The sequence below is a fragment of the Phalacrocorax carbo genome, chromosome Z, assembly GCF_963921805.1.
Source record: "Phalacrocorax carbo chromosome Z, bPhaCar2.1, whole genome shotgun sequence".
In the NCBI taxonomy this organism is placed as follows: domain Eukaryota; kingdom Metazoa; phylum Chordata; class Aves; order Suliformes; family Phalacrocoracidae; genus Phalacrocorax; species Phalacrocorax carbo.
Genome location: NC_087548.1, coordinates 49,495,063 through 49,516,480, shown reverse-complemented (window position 1 = coordinate 49,516,480; position 21,418 = coordinate 49,495,063). Strand labels below are relative to the sequence as shown.

General features: G+C 42.0%; 1 protein-coding gene across 2 annotated transcripts in view; it reads left to right on the top strand.

Moving 5' to 3' along the window:
• ROR2 (receptor tyrosine kinase like orphan receptor 2) overlaps nt 1-21,418 on the top strand; it is a 157,575-nt gene that overhangs the window by 126,202 nt on the left and 9,955 nt on the right. For both annotated transcript variants that reach the window (XM_064437984.1, XM_064437985.1), the window contains exon 5: nt 18,959-19,086. In XM_064437984.1, the coding sequence (XP_064294054.1) occupies nt 18,959-19,086 (128 nt within the window). The remainder of the gene's footprint in view (nt 1-18,958; nt 19,087-21,418) is intronic.

Below are 21,418 nucleotides of genomic sequence, written 5' to 3'. Positions count from 1 at the left end.
TGTGTTTCAAAAAACCCAGTTTTTCTCATTAAAAACCCATAATATGTGTAATCCAAGTCATAGTTAGAAAGCAGTGGAAGTACTGGTTTGTGTTGCTTTGCACCACACCACACCAGATCCCAGCTTCTTCCCACACTGTGTTATTTCTTCAGCTTTAATATCCCACTTTTGTAATTACTAGTAAATAAATTATTAACAATCTAAAACATTTTATATTATTTGGTGATAGACATAGAAATTCAATATGTACTTACAAAAATTGACTAATTTTAAAAGCCAGATGTATATTTAAACTAATATGCTTAGCACCTTGGAGTAGACAGAAGTGTTTTTATTCCTGCAACTTGCTATCTGGGAAAACTATTGCAAGTAGTAGTTGTTTCCTTTCCTTCAAAGGAAGGGAAGAACAAAGGAAAGAAGCTGACAGAGGATATAGAAAAATCGATAATAGTTTGTTTCAGTCTGTTATGCTCACTAATCCATATTGTTCAGAAACCGCCCAAAACCAAAGGGAGGCCAAGCATATGCAAAGGTGATTAAAAATGGATCTCCAGGAAAGCTTTACATTCTTTGTGCTACTGTATAAATCAGATGCCCCTGACACTTAGGGTGTAATGCATCTACTTTGCACTGCTTTACTGAGAGAACCTGGTTACAAAGACAAGAAATCAGCCTTACAGGGCTTGCCTGCTGTTGGGCTAGGTTTCCAACTACATTAGGAAGAAGCGATTAGTTACACTTCTCTTTACACTTACAGTTAAGCCAAATTAGGGTTAAATGTGAAGAAGCACCTTCCCACTTGTGATTAGCAGTACTGTCAAGATACTTGTAAATGTGGTGGATCAAGTAGCGTAATGAATGTAACACTTACCACCTTGCATTTATATATGGGACTACAACATGCAGTATACCAAAGCACATAAACATTTTCTTTCCTAAGAGTTCTGCTTTCCAAAATTTAGAAATTAAGCTTGTGGGTGGATATTAGAGGAAGCTGCTGGTTTCTGTAGAGAAGGATTTACCCACAGTCCCTGTTCTGGGAAAGCCTGCTTCCTACTCTGTAGAGTGGTGGTTCAGTTTTTGATATTTAGCTGGCTATCATATCAGTCAAGCTATAAGGTGCAACTCTTAGATGTGCAATGTATGGCGAAGAGCCATATAGAGCCCTGACTTTGTAAATATGTGACCTCAGCATGTCCTTTTCCAGCAAATTCCGGATCAGCAGCAGGTGCTTATGTTTGGGCAGCTCAGATAAATAATTTGTATTAAACTACCAAAGAAGTTGCAAGTGAAATAGGACATTTGTTGATCCATTTAAGGATTTATGTAAATTGATATTCAAAGTAGTAATGGCCCTTGGGCTTTTGGCAAGTAGCTACTGCAGCTGTTGGACATCCTTGATATAACCAGCCATCCTTAATTTGTTTTTATTTTACTTCCTCCCTCTCTCTCTACCCTTCTCTCCTTTGTTTAGTAGCTTAAATGACCTTCAAAGTATTTATTGTATGTCCTACAAAAGGACAGTTATATGTCCCTGAGACTTCCTGTCAACATTTGATGCCACATTGAGTTTAATTAGAGTTCCTTAGGGTGCTGAATAGCCTCTAAGTGCACACAAGGAAAGGGTGAATGTTGTAGTTAGGCACAAAGATAAAGGAACACTATTCTAATGAAAAGTAGGGAGTTTAACAAAATGAGATAATGCTGTAACACCGCACCATAAATCATCCTTCCAATTTTTATGGCTTTATTGTTAATTTTTCCCTACTTTTGTATTATTTTGCTCTCTGTATCAGTTTAAAAGAGCCAAACATACTATAGATGTAATTAATTTAGTGTACTTGAGAAAAGGTGAAACAGATGTTACAAACTGATGAAATTTGAACATTTCCATTCAAAACTAGTTAACATCAAGACTCATAAGAGGCATTGTTTCAAAAAAGGAGAAAGAAAATGTACTAAGGATATCTGCTCTTTTAAATTGGTACTGCTCTGTTAAGTCTAAAATCTGAAGTATTTGAGGCAATAAAACTCTAAAAATAAAGTTGCAAGAAGCATGTCTCAGCAGCAGTCTCCCTCATGCTCCTCAAAAAGGTCAATCACAAGTGTCCCATTTTCAATTTTTTGTCAATCTGATAATAACACAGAAAAGACAGAGGACTACTTTAGGTGGGACATAAATAGTATTTGGTATATCACAGAAATGTTAATTTTATACACACACACACGCATACTTCTCCACCCCCAGTTTTTCTAACAGTTCAATCTGGACGCTGGAGAGCATGTTTACCCCTGCCTAATCATGCTTTCCTTCAAGTTGGAAAATCAGTCTCTTTAGTTCAGTGGGACACTCTCAGCCGGCTGACCTGCATATAGAAATCCTGATACTTTCATCTGACCCCGTTTTGCAAAATTACCTTGAAAAAACTCCATTTTTCACCTGCCTAATGCCAATGAAGTAGTTCCAGACTGCAAACCAAAGAGTAGAGAGGCAAAGGAATAGAATAGAATAGAATAGAATAGAATAGAATAGAATAGAATAGAATAGAATAGAATAGAATAGAATAGAATAGAATAGAACAGAACAATTCCAGCTGGCAGAGACCTCCAATGATCATCTAGTCCAACTGCCTGAGCAGTCCAGAGCTGGCCAAGAATTAAAGCTTATTATGAAGGGCATTGTCCAAATGCCTCTTTTTAATGCATTGACAGGCACTTGGCATTGACCACCCCTCTAGGGAGCCTGTTGCAGTGTCTGACCAACCTCTTAGTAAAGAAGTGCTTCCTAATAGCTAATCTGACCCTCCGCTGATGCAACTTTGAACAAACACAGTCTCCTCAGCCGCTGGGCATCCCTCTGGCGAGCATCTGCCGAGACGGGTCCTTTCCAAGCAGAGGAGAAGAAACGGCAGTGCCAAGGCTGGGTCTGGACGAGCAGGAGGAAAGCCTGTGCTCGAGGCCAGCAGCGTGGTCACCTTTCCCTGGCTGCTTCCCAGCGGGGCAGCTCGCCGCCTGTGCTGGTGCCTGGGGTTGTCCCTCTGAAGGCGCAGGACTTTGCGCTTCCCCTTGCTGAAGTTCCTGTGGCTCCTGCCTTGGCAGGGTTCGACCCTGGGGTGATGCAGAGAGCAGCACCGAGTTGCAACTCGGTGCAGGAGGAAGGGTTTGGGTGCTGCCATAGCGAGGCTGCAGCCATCCGTGCAGGCTGGCAGGAGAGCAGGACCCCGGGAGGTGGGGGCAGAGGGTGCGGTGAGGAGGAGGCCAGGCCTGAGGTGATGGGCAGTGGGGTGTGGGCTGGCCCTGGACCCCTGGCTGGAAAGATCTGCCCCGGGACCAGCTGCAGAAAGGCAGGCCCGGAGCTGGACAGCACTTGTCTTAGGGGGGAACCACACAATAGTATCTGGCACATATAGAAGGACCCCTCAGCATCAACATCCCAGCCCTCCAGGCCAGAAAGGGTGAGGATAGCAATGCCACCTGTACTGTTAGTAACACTGAGAGTTTTTCTGTAGTTTTCATGCATATATTTTATTTGGATAATTGTTTTTTGGGGGTCCGGGAGTCCTTGAGGTCTGGTGTATGCTGCAGCTGATGGCCCAGTCCTGGTTTGGTCATCCCACCGGGCAGCCTCCAGGGTCACCGACGTGGTGCTGGCCTCTTGTTGGCAGGAGAGGCCTCGGAGCTGCCGGTCTTCCTCTTTGGGGGTCGCCGTGTCCCCCCACGGGAGCGTTCAGTGCCCCGGCTGGAGGTGGAGGGCCCGGGCACAGCCTCCCCTGGCTCCTCCTGGGGCTCTTCTTGCTCCACAGGGATGGCAATGGGAGCAGAGGGGTGGCTGCTGGGGTCCTCACCAGTGGCAACGGGTGAGGTGCCGGGGAGCTCGTCTGTGCTGGTTCTTGCAGGGCTGCTGGTGGGGGCTGGGCTGGGAGTGAGAGACCCTCCTTGGGAGGCAGCAGGGCCAGGGGCAACCGTGGGGCTGCCCTCCCGCTCCCCGGCAGCACGGGCGTCCTGCCAGCCCCGCAGAGGGTGGGTGTCTCCGCTGCGCCCTTGCCCAGCGACACGTGCAGGCTGTTGCACACGTGTCGCCCTGCGGTTTTGCAGGGAGACCCCCTGCATGTGGCCCGGCCCCTCTGTATCCATGCCGTGGTTGCTGAGGATGCCAAAGATCTCCTCTTGCTCCTGATGGACCCAGCGCCGCAGGATGTGGAGGAGCGTTGGCTGGTTGTGGAAAGAGTTCATCCAGTTTGGGGGCTGGAGGCTGCCCACAGGACGCCTGGGCACCCCTCCTGCAGCCCACCGTTGGGGTGCTCCAGGGAGGTGGAGGTTGTGGGCAGCTGGTGGTCTGGAAACTCTTCCCGCTGGCAGACGGCGACTGATGGTGTCATGGGTGGTGTGAGGACATGCTCCATGTAATCATCATCCTCCTGCACCGAGTGCAAGATGGAGGTCACTGTCCTCTTGCAGAGGGGGCACTCGGGCTTGATCTCAGCCCACCGCAGGATGCAGGGGTAGCAGAACCGGTGGAAGCATGGCATGACAGAGCCGGGCTCCTCGCAGCTGCCCAGGCAGATGGGGCAGCGCTCCTCCAGCTCTGTGACCATGCTCTCCACGTGCTGCGGTGGGCTGGGGGAGCCGGGCATGTCGAGCTGCTCCCTCTCTCTGGCGCTGCAGCAGTGGGTGTCGTGCTAGAAAAGGAGGAGAGGCCAGGGTCATTGGCTGGGCCGTGGAGGGGTGGCAGCAATGCCCAGGTCCCTGCAGAAGGAAACCCTCCCAGCTCCCCAGGGTGAGGTGTCCCGTCCCTCCCAGCTCACCTCTGCTGCTGTGAGCGCGCCTCCTGGGTGCCCTGGCTGCCTGAAGCTGGCAGGGCCAGGGAAGGTCCTTCGAGGGCTCTGGGATCGGCCACAGAGAGCTGCAGCGAACAACTCCCCAAGCGCGACACCAGCACCAAAGGCCTCGCTCGACACTCCAAACCTCACGAACTCGCTCAGCCGGAGTGCGGGCACAAGCCGGCTGGGTGAGAGTCGGCGCCTGAATATAAGCAACGACGGGTGCCTCGTCACAATCCATTTCTAGCTGATGTCCACAGTCCATTGCTCAGGAAGTCTTAGTCCATCCCTTGGTGACAACAGAACCCATCACTCAGGGACTCGGTGACATCAGAACCCTTGCCCTGGTGATATCACTGTCCATTGCACTTGCCCCAGCAGTGCTGTGGCCTCAGCACATGTCTTGGGTTACCACAATGCCACAGCCCTCCATACCCCCATATTTTGCCTTGTGCTCGGAATCAGTGTTTCACACCAGTCACCAAGGCCTCGGCTCTGTCTCCCCAGTGCCCTGTCAGGTGGCTCTGGCCATGGCAGACATCTCCAGGCACATGTGGCAAGAAGCTTCACTCAGTAACACCTCGTGCCTCCATTGGAGGCTGCAGGACAAAGTCCCACATGCTCTCCCCAGACCCCAGCACTGCTGGCCAGCCCTCTGGGCTCCCCTGCTTCCTCCCACGGTGGGTCAGAGGCAGGTGGGTTTTGTCCTCTCTTTCTCCCCTAGCCTGAGGGGCACAGACGATCCCCTCTGCTCAGCACCCACCAGGCCTCATCCACGCACTAGGTCCTCTTTGGGGTCCCAGAGACAGGCTGACAAAGCAGAGGGGCTCAGGGGAGGCAAGTAGGGTCTGTCGGATGTGAGATGGTTCAGCATGGAGCAAAGAAGGTGTCAGAGCATCTCATAGCACACCCTGATGCCTATGGAGAAGGCATCAAGGGGGTAGGGACAGGCTCTTCCCAGCACCACCTGCGTGAGAGATGGTGGCATCTCCTGAAACTAGAGAGGTTCAGGCTGGAGAAAAGCAAGAAGAAAAAAAATCCCTGTGAGGATCATAAAGCACTGGAGCGGGTTGCCCAGAGAGTTTGTGGGATCCCTGAGCATGGAGGTCTTCAAGATCTGTGTGGCCACAACCCAGAGCACATCTGTTAAAAGTGAAAGGGATGCTTGCTGAAGTCCTGCAAGAGAAAGAATGGCCAGTGGGAAATACAGCAAAGGCACAACAGCTTCCAGAAGGTTTTGACTTTCTTGTTTCATTGCGTTCAGCAGCTTTCACATACATTTGTTTTGGGTGGGGTAGGGTAGGATAGGATACAATAGTTCCAGCTAGAAGGGACCTACAACAATCATCTAGTTCAAGTTCCTGTTCACTCCATGGCTGACCAAGAATTAAAGCCTATTATGAAGGGCATAGTCCAAATGCCTCTTTTTAATGCATTGACAGGCATGGGGCATTGACCGTCTCTCTAGGAGCCTATTGCAGTGTCTGACCACCCTTTTGGTAAAGAAGTGCTTCCTAATAGCTAATCTGACCCTCCACTGATGCAGCTTTGAACCATTTCTATGCGTCTGGTTGCCGGATCACAGGGAGAAGAGATGAGCGCCTCCCTCTCCACTTCCCCTCCTCAGGATGCTGTGGAGGACACCCCTCAGCATCCTTCTCTCCAAAGTAGATAAACCCAATTTCCTCAGCTGCTCCTTACAGGACATGCCTTCCAACCCTTCTATCAGCTTTCTTGCCTTCCTCTGCATGCATTCAAGTGGCTTAATATCCTTTTTAAATTTCGGGGCCCAGAACTGCACACAGTACTCACAGCGAGGCCACACAAATGCTAAATGCAGCAGGATAATCACCTCTTTTGACCGGCTGGTTATGCTGTGTTTGATGCACCCCAGGATGCAGTTTGCCCTCTTGGCTGCCAGGGCACACTGATGACTCATATTGAGCTTAGCGTCAACCACTACTGCAGAGCCCTTTCTGCAGGGCTGTTCTCCAGGCACTCATCTCCCAGTTTATACTTGTGTTTGGCATTCTTCCTCTCCAGGTGCAGAAGCAGATATTTTCTGCTAATACCATGCTATTGATAATTGCCCAATGCTCCAATCCAATGTACTCTGCAAGGCCTTTTGTTCCTTGAGAGAGTTAATAGCACCTCCCAGTTTAGTATCATGAGCACACTTATCAACTCTGCATTCAACTCCAGCTTCCAGATCATTGATAAAAATATTGAACTGAACTGGCCCTGGAATGGAGCTCTGAGGAACACCACTGGTGACTGGCCACCTACAAGCCCCTGAACCATGCCATTCAGCCAGTTCTTTGCCCAGCACACCGACTACCTCCCCAACGAACACTTGCAATGTTACCTCAATGTCCAAAATAGAAAGAGTCTGTCTTTCTTCCAAAGTAAGAAGAGACTGTCGCAGCAGCAAGCAGTATAGAAAATATTGTTTCACATGGGAACAAATCTTCTATGCTTTCAACAGGAGGAGTTCAGACTGTCTTTTTACTTGCTTCTGTAATAGATTACAGTTTATGACTTAAAATCATGGAATCATTTAGGTAGGAAAAGACCCTTAAGATTATTAAGTCCAACTGTAAAATATTGCATGTTACATAAAATCATATTAATTGTAAGATCTGCTAAATTACACAGGACTCTGAAACTTAGGACAAAGGCATGCTTGCAAGTGTGCTGTGTTAATAAAGCTAAAACTGTAGCTGCTTTTTGACTCTAGGCTGCTGTGGTGATAGTCCCCATTTATTACTGGTAGCTGCACGGTAATGTGTGTTCATACTGTGTTTGGTAATGAATGTGGAAAAGACAACCTCAGTGGGTAATGAAGTTTAGCTGTATATTTTTATTTCAGCATTAGACTGAGGAGAAAAGAGAAAAGTAAAAACGTATTTCAAAATCAGTAGTTCCAGACTCAGGCACTCCAGCAAGAATGTCCAATGGGTGATCACTGTACTTTTATATTCTCTGTCATTCAGGCTGACAGATATATCAGTATGTACAGGATCTCAGTTTTCAAGCATTAAGAACTAAATGCTGAAATGCTAAACTTGGAGAATCATTTGATTACCTACTTGAGTTTTCTACATGTTTTGTTTCATGAAGAGTTCATTAATGTTAAGCTTGCTTAGATTCATTTAAGGAGCTGTGGTGCTGGTACAATTGCTACTCACAGCCTGTCAAGCTAATAATGTTTGTGTAGCATCATGTGTGTAGCATATGAAAATAAATTATAACTCTGATTTTGGAATGTGAGGTATTTTGCTTTCTGTGAGATACAATGCAGAATCCACTATGATATTGTGGGAAGACTTAAATGAAGAGATGTGACATTCAGGTATTAATTGGTTATACATAGGGAAAAAATAAAGAAGAGAAGAGTCTTTAGAAATGAGGTCTGATAAACATTCAGTAAGTCTAGGAAGAAAAATAAGGGGAAATGATCATTTGGAATTACATGAGAGCTGGATGGGTACCCAGGCCTCCCAGCAGTTTTGGGTCATTCAGGGTGCTATGACCCCAGCCCTGACAAAGTATAGCTGCAGAGCCAAAGGCTGTTCATTTCTTCCAGTGGCTGAAGTAGAAGAGTGACTGTTTATTTTTAATTCCTGAGAACTCCAGAGGCTTTGATTGAAACTGGCATAGAATTTCCTTTGCAGAAAAATCTAATTTTCCTAATTTGGAAAAAATCAACAATCCTGTTATGTGGAATTACGATGACACACCAGAACTATTTCATATGTTCTGGATTCCTTAGCCACACCACCCAGCCCTCGGTCACTGGAGCCAGCTGAGAAGTGGATAGCACTAATAATAGACTGCTCTCTTCAGTACAGAGTAGCCCAGAAGAGGACACACATACTTATCTATTGACAGAAAGAAATGTTGAGACACAAAAAATATTGAGTTTTCCTCCAGATTTTGGAGGACCATGTGCTCTCCTGATGGAAGCCCATTTATGCATCCCTGATCTGCCTCTTCCTCCCACTTCCATAGCCCCTGTCCTCCTGGGCCCTCAGCAAACTCCTCATACCATTGCCTCAATTAACCTTATGAGCTAGCCCTGACAAGGGTGCCAAGAAGTTTTATTTTCTCACACACGTCTGGAAAGCTTGCTGTAGATGGGATAGTTGGAGAATGTATCAGCTACATTCTTGCAAGCTGGGCTGAGACCATGAAGATGGAAATGACACAAACGCTGGGCAAATTTGGGGAGTGTTCCATGGGAACAGCAAAAGGTATGTTCCAGCAAGTCTCAGGTGTCTGCTCAATGGCAAGAGAACATGATGGCATCACAACCAAATGGCTGCTCTTTTCCTGGAAGTGGTTTTTGTTTGGGTTCTAATTTCTTTGTTTTTCTTAAGAGAAAAAATGGTATTTTTCTCTGGCCTTGTTTTTTGAAACACCTGAACCATTTCTTCTGAGGTAAAAATCAATAATAATTTAAAAAAAATAGCTTCAGACCATGGAAAATTTCAGCTCAAATAAGTTCTACAAAGTTAAGAGCAGCCATGAAAACATCCTCTAACAATGGGAAGTATTCGCAAACTAACTTCCTGCAACATTGCCTAGAGTAAGTAGTTAATATTATATCTATAAAGGTAGCAGGGAAGCTAACAAGTATCTCACACTGCTGCATGGAAGTTTTTAAAGAAGTAATTTAGTTGATGCTGGGGTTTTCTGATAAACTGAATATGCTATTTTTTCCTAGAGACTGGAAAAATTACTGTGAAACTAACACTTCAGTATTATAGGGTTATAAATACTCGTTGTTTCTGTAGTTTTAATAAAATGTTCTGTGAAAGACTTTGGTTACATAATTATATGTACATGCAAGTGTTCATATTCAATTTATAGCTCATGCTATGATGATTTCTGGCTGTTTTACAAAGCTCTCTATCAGATGTATAAGCTCTGTGTTAGCTGAAATAGGAAGGCCACCTTTGTTATGTTTAAAAAAAGAAAAAGAAGAAAGAAAAAATTATACCAGTACAGTTACTTTCATTTTTTCATTTGCTCAGATACATTTGTAAGTGATCACATTTTTAATGGCATGGTCCGTTAAAACATTTTTAATTCTGAAACAATTTTTAATTAATAATGTTTTTAAAGCATTTTTTAATGAAAATATCTTAATTTTTTAACCTCTGCTGAAAAGCTAGGAAGCGCTTTGCAGAAAACTTGTATTCTTGTATTTCCCATCATTCAAGGGTAAAAAAAAAAAAAGAAAGCTTGAGGCACTTCCATGAGATTTTGGGGTTTTTTTTTCTGTTTTAAACTATCCTTGGTCTTTCTTGTAACTCCCCCTTCTATTTGGATATTTATAGCTGGCAATTTTTGACCATGCTTTTATAGTCTTCTTTTCTCTCAAGATTTCCTACCTCCTGTGTGTCTTCCTGGCATATGTATAAAATTACATCAATGGATTTTAATGAACTGAACAAGAATATAAATAATTTATTATGTCATGCTTATACCTTGTGGCTTTTATGGAGTGGGGTGAGGGTTGCACTAGGTAAGAGCAGTCCAATGGGAGGTGGACTGTGCCTCTCTCACGCACTCCCAGGCATGAGAAGGGACCCCTATCCCCAGACCAGCTGCCTTGATGAGGCCCAATATCCCTTCCTTCCTCCCTCCCTCCCTCGCTCCCTTCCTTCTATGGCACCACAGCCATCAAATCTGCCCTTCCCTCCTCTTCCTCATCTCGATGGCTCTCTCACCCCCAGGGAGCCAACATGGCCTCTTACCTCTGACCTCTCAGTCACATCCCTCCTTCGCATGGCACAGCAGCCCAGGTGGAGCCCTCCATCCCCTGCACTGACACCAGGGCACAGGCAGCCCCATTGCTGAAGCCCTCCCTCGGCTGCCTGGGATGGCCCCTACCAGTTTTATTGCTACCTGGATACAGCAGCACTTCTAATGACATTTTCAGCTGGTGGACTCTTCCAAGACCTTTTTGGAGCTGGCCTGTGTGAGCTTACTCAGGGTGGCATGGCAGGAAGAGGAAGGATAAAAGCAAAAAAGAATTTTGCTTTCCTCTGGCAGTAGGCAGAATAGGGAACTGCTTGTTAGAGGCTTTTCAGAGGGTTCGTTGGCCCTGCTGTTTTTCCTTGGGGATGTTGGAGGGGCACAATTTATTAGACAGTCATAATACACTGAGAGGGATAACTTGCCTTAAAAAAAAGGGGTGGCGAGGTAGACTCATAATGATTTCTTTGGTGAATGAGAAACTGGAATGCTGCATAGCCAGGTCTGTCTTCCTATATTTTGGAATTAGTTTTCTGAAGGTTTTTATTTTTTTCCCAATTCTTCAGTAACCCTGGTTGCAACAGAGATGTTTCTGTTAAAAATATCTAACACTCAGCAAAACAGACCTGCGGCCTTCCTTGGATTGCCAGCTGACTCACCTGATTTCAAGCTTTCATCCCATCATGCCAACACCTATGAAAGCAGAGGGAGAATTTACAAAAATGTTGTTTGAGTAAATTGAAAGAGAGAGTTTCTAGGTAAAAGTAATATTAGATCATCTGTTTGAAGTCACTTGTGATAGTCAGAGGGTTATGGCTGGTTATACCTCCAGGGACAATCCTCTCTGCTCCTTGCAGAAATTCAGGCCATAGATGTTATTTTTTGGCTTTGCTTCTTTGACTGTTTTACCCAGGTTACAGTAGAAAGAGCCATCCTGCCACCCATGTCTATACTTCTGTATGTGATTACTATGCTTGGGAACAGCAACAGTTTTTGGTACACTGAAACCTTTTCTAAATATGTAAAACAAAAATAAATATGTGAATGCCTGTGATACCATCAAACTACAGCAACATGTAGTGTTATCAAATGAGCATCCTGCTACAGTTTTATACATTTCGTTATTTTCTATATCTTTGCTAGTGAGGGCTGTGTGTTTTTCTTGTTATAGGAGTGATGGAGGATGATTCTGTGAAAGAAAGGAGGGCAATACCATTTTCCAATGATTTTATCCACTTAAATAATTGAACATGGTATATTTTAGCAAGGACACTGTTCAGCTGGGAGTGCTGACACCCACTTAAGGCATTTCCTAGTGAGGAGAACAATTTGGTTCATGATTCAATGAAGGCATACACTTAAACCCTGTTGACATCCTCCCTCTTTCTTGCATTTAAAAGTTTTTAAAATACCTTGCATTAAAGGCATCCTCTTTACATAGGAACATTGGAATATATGCTTAAAACGTTATTTGGACTGTGTTTTAGAGACAGGCTTTGGAGCTGAGTTTCATGTTACCTGTCTTAAAATGGTATCTCAAATCCTATAATTAATATTAACAAATTCATCATTTAGTAGAATCAGTAGAACAAAGTCCAACTGTAATTTTATACTGATCTTAGGCATTGAATCTGAAGTTTCAGTTCACAATGTACTTTTTTAGGAATTAGCAGATAAACCATCAAATCAAATGCAGCACAATTGCTCCATTCAGTAAATATGAGTTTAAGTGTGGGTTTTTTTAAGGGTTTCTATTATATGTTACTTTTCAGACAAAAAAAAAAACAACACACACACACAAAAATAAATGCTATTTGTTAATTTTTATCTGACTTGTGTATTAGATGTAAAGCAATCTTGCTTTTGGAGTCTGTTGGTACACTCATTGAGCATCTGGTAGCAAAATTCACGGGCCATATCCCCGGTGAGTGTAAATTGTTGTAGGTCCATTGACTTCAACTGAGCTATGACTATTTATACAAATTCCCCTGCCTGTTAGTTTTTGACTTTTTAACACTAGACTCCCCTTCTTTTCTGATACTATTTATTACATTGCTTTAGTGTATGAGAAAAGTTTTTACATCCCTCTTGTATTTTAGTGAAGTGTCTCTTTGAGGTGTTAACTACTTTGATAGGTCTTTTCTGATATCCCATGAGTGCTGATCTTTAGACACAGGTCAAGATGTGCAAACAAATTATTTTATGTGCTGGAAAGGTGCATTATTGGCAGATAAACCTTTGGTCAGAGAATGAAACTGTTTGTTCAGAGTATGGAAACAGGTAGGGCAGGAAGCCTGCACCCTTCTCCTGTGACATGGGTACAGGGTGCCTCTATCCAGACAGGGGCCTGATGCAGCAGTGAAGTTGTCCCCTCCATCATTTCACATCTTGGCTTCAGCAGGCAGGACACAGATGTGCAGGTGTGGGTCTTTTTGTTTTTTATGGTTTGTGGAGGGGTTTTGTTTGTTTGTGTTTTGGTTTGGTTTGGTCTGGGGTTTTTTTTTTTGAGGTTTTCCTGTACACCTGGGTTTTGGAAACTTTGTGAAAACCTCTAACCTATTTGTGCATGCTACTGAATTTCTGCCCTGTATGGGCAGAAATTATGGGTGATGTCAGAAGCACCTGGCATAGCCCAGCCCTTCTCAGTGGATGAACAGTAATAGTTCAGGCAATACTGGTTTTGAAAAATCCCATTCTTTTCCTCCATCAAATATTTATACCCCAGTCCTGTTGCCTTGAATGTCAGTAGTAGAACTTCCATTGATCTCATATGCACAACAGCAGGCCTATGAGGTGGAGCAATTTTATAGCCTATTGTAACTATTACTTTAAAAGGCAACACTCTTGACAAATTTTAGTTCATGGTGAAACAAGAAATTGAGTGTTTTATTTGATATTTTCTCTGAAAGGTAAACCTACAAACCTGACTGGAAAGTACTAAGTGTTTTTCTATAGTAACATTAATATAAATTCACTATCTTTTTGACAGGAAGAAAATTTTATAGATGTGATATGGCATATGACAAGAGTAGTAGGTTTTTCTTCTCTTGGTTCTTCTCTGTGACCTGTTTCAGTGGGAGGGAATGAATATTTGGAGACATGATCTCATTTTAGCTATTGAAAAGTGATCCTCTTCTGAGTTGAGTTCACTCCCTGGTACTATGATATGATACATGTCAAGAGTAAGGGTAACAAATTACAAGGGCTGTAGTGCCAGATTATAAGAGGTCCTGATTTTGAGGTGCAGTATAAACAAATTATTAATACTTTGTATATTAAAAACAGAAATTCCTGATTTTTTTACTGCAGCCCTTTATAATGCCCTTTTCACAAGTCAGAGTGACTTGCCTCTCTTTGATTAAACATAAACCCTTTATTCCTTTAATTCTCTGCATTACGGGTCATTTAACTTGTGTGCTTTCTGTTTATGAAGTAGCCACACATCAGGATAAGTAACCTCATAATTTGAAATATGATGCCTGTCCTTTTCCCTCTGTTGGTTATAACTGTCCTCTTTACATGGCTTCTGCCATCAGTTTTCAAGCTGTAGTTATCAAAGACTCTGAGACTTTCCCACAAGACAAGTGACCATATACCAAATGTTGTATTTCTCTACCCTTAGAAAATAGGATGACATAATTTGTCCTTTCCTTCATCTGTCATAAACTAGCTGTGGTTTTCTGTGCATTTTCCCTTGCTTTGCCACTCTACTTGTAATGGAATATGAGAGGGTGTCCTAATACTCTCTCTCAGTATTTAACAATTTTTAATTAAAAGCTGTTTAATCCCTGGACACTATGAAAGAGGGCCAAAACATCAGGTTTGCTATTTGTTGTGAGAAAATTCATAGGAAATTTTAACTGCACTTAGTTTGCTTGTGGCAAACTGCTCTAACAAAGTTACTACTACCTTTTTAAAAACTAACCGCTGGAATATCCTGTTATAGTCTATGAATTGGCTTAGTATTGTTTACTTTGGCAAAGTGTAAGCTGAGGATGTATCCCTCCAAATAACTTTGGAATTTATTACTTGAATATATGAAAATAAATTGTACTCAAGTTATAATTCTAAATAACATTTTTGTTCATTTTATTACACAGGTAGCTTGGTAGGATATTATTAAATTATTTGGTTTTTTAATGTATTCAATTAAATAAGCTTTTCTATCTGAGTTTTCTGGTGGATTTCTGAGTTTCTTTGCATGACTGAGGCACAATGCTGTGTCACTTCTATTTTCAGGAAAATAGATTGAACTTACAAGTTAAGTTTGTGGGATGCGATCAGAAATAAAAAAAAGGTATCTTACTAACAAATAAATATCTAGTACCTCTCAACTCTGTTTTCAGAATTTCCTTCATGAACTCTTCTTAAAGATTGCTTTATGCCTTCATGTGTTTTCTCTATTTTTCAGCAAAACTACTAAGTCTGTACTCACTGTGTTTTCAGGGGCACCAAATACACACTGAAAACTCTTACCAGACTTATATGCTTCACAAGGTGATTTTACTATTGAACGGCATTTCCACAGTTGCCTTTTATTTACTGGGACTTTTTTGTTTCATATGCCCTCTGGACTGTTCAGCTGTGACAGTTGCATACAATAGATTGTGTTACATAGCTATTGTACAGTGTATTGTGCTCAGATGTATTCTTTCAGCATTTCAGATTTTCCATTAAGAAAAGCCCCCTTTTTTCCTAGGTATTTTATTTTGCAGTCTTTTGTTCAGTGTTCTTTCTGTGTCACACGTGAAATTAAAGTAATGCTTAATGTGAGGGTGGGGGTGGCAATGTCTAGCATGTTTTTGCAGCGCATGCAGTATGCCTAGAAATGTCTCCATATACTTCTAGAGGAGATATCTACCTCATGGAAGTCTTGCATGACCTCCATCTAGGGAGACCCCTATTCATGCATGCTAGTTTTCATTGGTGTTCAGAGGCACCTGGTTCTTCCTTTATAGACCCAGATGCCCTGGAAGTTATGGATTCTATCAGTGAGAGGGGATTCCACTGGCACTGTACCACTGCACCTTCATCCTTCTTCTATGTTGCTTGTTTGGTTAATTCTCCATTTCATACAGAATTCTTCTGCCCACAAGCCTGAAGGCAGACTGTGTCTAATCAGGTGGTGCTGTGCATGTGTGATAAGAAGCCTGTAAATGCCTTATCAGTGCTTGCTTCTTCAATATGTTTCCAGCCCTGGTAGCCTGGTCAATCTTAGAGACACCCCATGTTGTACATAAAAGTAGTATCAGTGTTTTGTTTTATTTGTCTGCACCTGAAATAAAAGGTTCTCCTGCTTTAGCTTTATATTGGAAGTGCTAGTTCCTAAGTTTATTTTTCTGACAGAAGATCACCTTATGGGCCTGGAAAACTAATGGCATTCTACCTAAGAAATGGAAGTTAGATACTTAGGAATAGAGGGTGTGTTTAGTCAGGTTCTTTACTATTTTATTTTTAAATCCAAATTGGTCAAACATCTGACAAGTAGTTGGGAGGAGGGTTCTCTCAGTAGGAGAATGTAACTTATCTCCACTCTAATTGAGTGCTCAGAAAATTCATGTTCCAGGTACACTGTCTTTGAGACTGTCCTCCAGCAAAGGTGAAGAAAGAATGTCAACACTTAGGATGTTCCTGACTGTTTCCTAAACAAACAAAAAAAAAGTTATATAAAAATAGAAGGAAATCACTAGTGAGAAAAGCTAATGCCATCTTGAAACATTCAGAAAGAAACAACAAAGAACACAGGTACATGTGGCGGTTAGTTTGTAAGATTTCTGCAATTGGAACAAATTGAACTCTTCTGGATTCCTTTTGTGGAGTTAGATTTCTGCTTTTACTGGGGTTCTTGATCAGAGCAGAATTTACAGTTCAAGCAGCAGGAAATTGAAGAGTCAGTATTTCTGCCTATTTTCAGCAGCTTTTAACTCTTGCTCTGATCAGCAGCTAAATTGCTGGCATATGGTTTGGAGCATGAATCAAAGCGGCATGTGGTTCCAAAGACTCCTGTTTGAACTGACCATGACGCTGCTCCTGTGCTGTTTTATCAGACTCCACCCAGCTTGATTTTGCTGTGGATGTTTCGCCATGTGCTAAGTGTACGTGTAGCTGAGAGAAAGAGTTATCTGTAAGAAGACTCTAAGTGCTGCCACTTCTGCAGCTTTGTTGAAATCAACAATTTTCATAAGAAGACTAATGTAATTTTGTCTCCTCGATCACTAGAACTAGTCAAGTTGTATCCACTGAGTTGCCTGACCTGACAAAGAAAGATGCATGTAGAATAACACCCCAGCTTCTACCAGAGCATCTGACATCAAGTTACTGTTTACTTTTGCTTGCATCCATGGTAATGGTCATATCCAGTTTAGTTTAATCAGCAGTTGCCTATAACATGGGAGAGGGGAGCATATGTGTGTATATATAGTATCTAAGCAGTATTTAGAAGTTCTTGACAGAAAAAAATAAACTGAGCTAAGTAAGAGTTCACACTGCTTTTGTCTCCAAATCCATGCTGTGTGGAGTGCTTTTTTATAGTTTTTTGGTTTGTTGGGAGTTTTTTTTTTGGTGTGTTTGTTTTTTTTTTTTCCTGCTGTCAAGAAAGCCCTGCACTGAGAGTTGAAGTGTGAGGTACAGTTTCAGTTAGATACATTGCAGACTTTATTATGCAGGATAGGGGGTATGAATTTTCTCTTGAGAAGGAGGTCAAATAGGGGTTTCATATTCATTCAACTCCTTATGGGAATTGCTGACTTCCTACTGAGATGGTCAAGGATCATAAAACAGGCACAGACAAAATGCTTTGATATTTTTGTCCCTTAGGCATGACACAATTGCTGCAAAATTAGAGGTTTTGTTATGAGAATGAAAGAATTTCACTGCAGGGATTAATTGATCCTGAAAGACTCCTCCATCCACCATTTACTTCATCCACCATAATAAAAAACTTACATATCTTTGTGGAAGCAGAACTTGTTTCAGAGTTTGTAGACAAATTGTTGCTTTATGAATATTTAACAATCTTACTGTGATAGGAAATAAAGGCCAGCTCCGGACAACAGCTGCATGAGACTCTTCACATCACCATGATTTATCTAGCAGTTGTGTGATGGATAGGGTCCTGTTAAGTCACTGTCTTTCTGGGAGGGAAGGGAGAGATGCTGCTCAAGTGGTGATCCATGGTTCCTGCTTTTCCCTCACTGTATGGACAGTCCTGCCCAACCTTCCACTGCCATAGAGTTTATACTTTAAGAAATAGTGGTAACATATCCCTGAAGAGATAAGTTTTCTCAAGGAGACACAGCAGAAAAGAAGTTCCTAAGACAGAATAAGATATCAGAAATAATGGGCTGCACTCATCACTGCGTAGGCATTGGTTGATGACCTCATCATGACTAGCTGTTGTCAGGCCACAGGTATTCATGCTGATTTGGCCCAGCTGGAGTTATGTGGTTTTACATGTATTCTCTGACAGTTTTGTCATGCTTATGTGGGACACTAAGGAGGGGTGAAGGTATGTGTAAGAGAAGTGCAAACATGGGTGACCAAAACAGGTATTGGTATCCAAAGACTAAAAAGTACAAAGTTCAGAACAGCATTAACTCTGAGAATGCTCTCAGCCTGAAGCCCCTTTTCAGTGCTTAGGAAGTTATGATCTACAGATCAGTTCTGTATTATTTACTGGGCTTTGGAGATGATGTGTTGAACCACTGAGCCTTCAGGCTAGTGCTTTTATGCCAAATATTTATGTTGATGTAAGGGAGCAAAATTTGGCCCAAAACCTCATTGGATTGAAAAATGTATTAATATATATGTTGGAAGAGGGATCTGGCATTGACTCTGACTATAGAGAAAAGAGTTTAAAACATTGATTGCTTTTTATTCTGTTTACCTAAATCAGAGTTCAAAATTATTCCATGTTTTAATTAAAGCTTGGCAAGGTCTCTTCTGCTGTTCACTACAGGAAATTAAAAAAGGGAGAGAGAGGTGGGAGAAGAGAACCAACTGTTTGCCTAATTGTACTGGGTGCAACTAGATGCCAAAAATGCATGCGGATATGCGACAAGATCTTTGTTGCTGTCTCAGTCTAACAGCTTTTTAATAGATTCATCTGTCAAATCCCACTACTATTAGCATATGATTTTAAAATTAATTTTCAGTTTTGGTTTACTTCTTTCTCTGAAGAGCAATTTATAGGGTGCCTTGTTAATACTTCTAAGGTAGTAGAGAGAGAATTGGAGGAAAAAGCTCTACCTGGGGAATGGAACAACTTCAGATTTACAGTCTTTTGGGGTTTTCTCCTTTTATAAGAATGTATTTTGCAAAAATTCATTGGGGACAGCTAGACTTCTGTTTATAAAACCCTAACCTGTCTTTTGCAGAGAAGATTACCATGAAGATGGGTTCTGTCAGCCATACAGGGGAATTGCGTGTGCACGAATCATTGGAAACAGGACCATTTATGTGGACTCCCTCCAGATGCAAGGAGAAATTGAAAATCGAATTACTGGTAAGCTAACACATCTCTGTAGCAGGGCAAAAAACGTTCATTAAAATATCCAATTCAGGTATAAATAGTGTTATCATAATTTTCAGTTTTATCAGTCAATGACTAAGATATCCTTATATTAAGATTTAGAGGAGGTGAGCCAGTCTCTCACTTGTGCAGTTAGCAAAATTTGGAGCAAGGAAGATTAATATCTGCTGTCACATGTAGAAGCTTTTTCCATGTCCTTAAGTAAAATGTCAGAGCATTTTGACATTTTAACAGTTTTTGACTTTTTAACAGTTTATAGTTTATACTGGATCTTTTTGCATGAAGGATTCAAATAGAAGATTAAAAAAAATACCCAAAAAACCAAAAGATTTATGTTGCAATAAAAAGTTAATGGTTTTTGATTTTCTTGAAAAATATGTGGTGGCTTTTCCCTTAGGTCTCCTCCCAGAGTCTGGATTTCACATTGATTTATAAAAAAAAAGAGTCAGCCTTCCCTGCTGATTCTTTCTCTAATCATTGTTTTGGTACAGAGTCACAAACATGCATCAGAAGTTTAATAACTTCTAATGGACTGTACATCAACATGGGTTTTCTTCACTGGGCCTCAGGTAGCTGATGTTAGCAGCTGTGACTGATGTCACAGGTAAAGCAAGCAAACAAATCTGTGGAATAGAGCAAGCTGTTTATCATAATATATGACCAACTAACTCAGTCCAAGAGGAGCTTACTTGCATCTGGCCAGATATGGCTAAGTAATCTAATCTACAATTTTAACATAACTAGTTGCCAAAAAGGGTTTGACTTTACTCATCAGCTCTGTCTCCTTGAAGATATTACCTTAAAGGCTCATTGTCAAGCCAGAAATCCAGGTCGGGTTTTTTTCCTGTTCTTGAGAAGGTGATCAGATTCTGGGACTGACAAAATACAGGTGCTGACCTTTCCTTGTGGTGTTATGACTCATTCACCTCCCTCCTTTCTCCTGTACTCTGTTGTAATTCCAGGCTCTTTTACCAGTATGTCATTAATTAATACGTACTATTGGTACCTTTTTTTCCTATGAAATAATCTCTATCCTGTTTGGATGTCTTTCAGCAATATTGAAATGTTCACCTATCTGAAATGATTAAATTTTTAACTCTGTGAATTAGGTTCATAATGTCCTGTTAAAAAACACCCAACCAAAAAAATGTGATATCTTCCAGAAAATGTTTATTGATCAAGTTATACTTGTTTCTGGAATATATGACATGGACATTCATGACCTGGCTGCTGGATCCCTAATACCACTGATTATTGATTGGATGTTGGAGGCTGGGGGCTGGGACTCTGTCATGGAGTTGAGCAATATTTCTGATGGAACGATTCTTTTTTAGGCAAACTCTGTAAACGACCATGTAGAGCTGTCCAGTGCCTCGCTAGGCAGTAATAACAATCCGTTAATAATATGGCATTTTCAAACTATATACATCTGAAGGACACATACTTGGTTCTTATGATTCTTCTTATATGTAAAACAAGTATTGTAAGACTGGGTGTTCTCTGTCCAAACGCATGGTATTTTTGAAATTGTGGTAACTTCTTAGATTAAAAAAAAAATTCTGCTGTACAACTGCTGCTGAGATTTTGCTTGCATTTGCCTATAGTTACTAAGGACAGTTTTTGGTGGAAGGTCTTTGTGCTCAGAGCCATAGAGCATTCAGAGGAGGCTGTGCATGGGAAATGGTGACACCTACTGCCCGACACGGAATATGTAATAAGGTTACAGACGACATCTCTGGGGAATTTTCATTCTGCGTTTTCATTTCCTTGCTGTGCTGATGTGTGAAATATATTCCCTTTGTCTATACAGCCTCTGGTGCTGTTCTGTCCTAACTATATGGTTAGGTGAGAATTGCAGCCTTCAGTTAAAAAGATAATGATATTTCTGGGGAAAAACTTGATACATGACTTGAAAGACTGGAAGGCCAACAATAAAGGGTGCATGGACCTGACCCCTGACCTGTGGATATGTGTGGCTAGCAAAATCTTTGCTGTGCTGTTTAATATCTGTTTAATAACTAAAAATATAAAGCCCTCAGATGCCACCACACAGTCCTGCTGACTTTTGTGCCTCCCACCAAAATAAAGACATGAAAGTGAATTGTGCACTCTTCACTCATGGCAACCTAGATTGCATACACCTTCACAAAAATGAGTGTGGTGGTGTTTCAGAAAGCCGAAAGTGACTGCTTCACTCCTCCAGATTTATTTTTTCCCTGTTAGTCTTCGGGACAAGCTCATGTCACAGCTGCCACTTGAAGCCTGATATTGTGCTTGCATGCAGTATTCCATACATGACTGATAA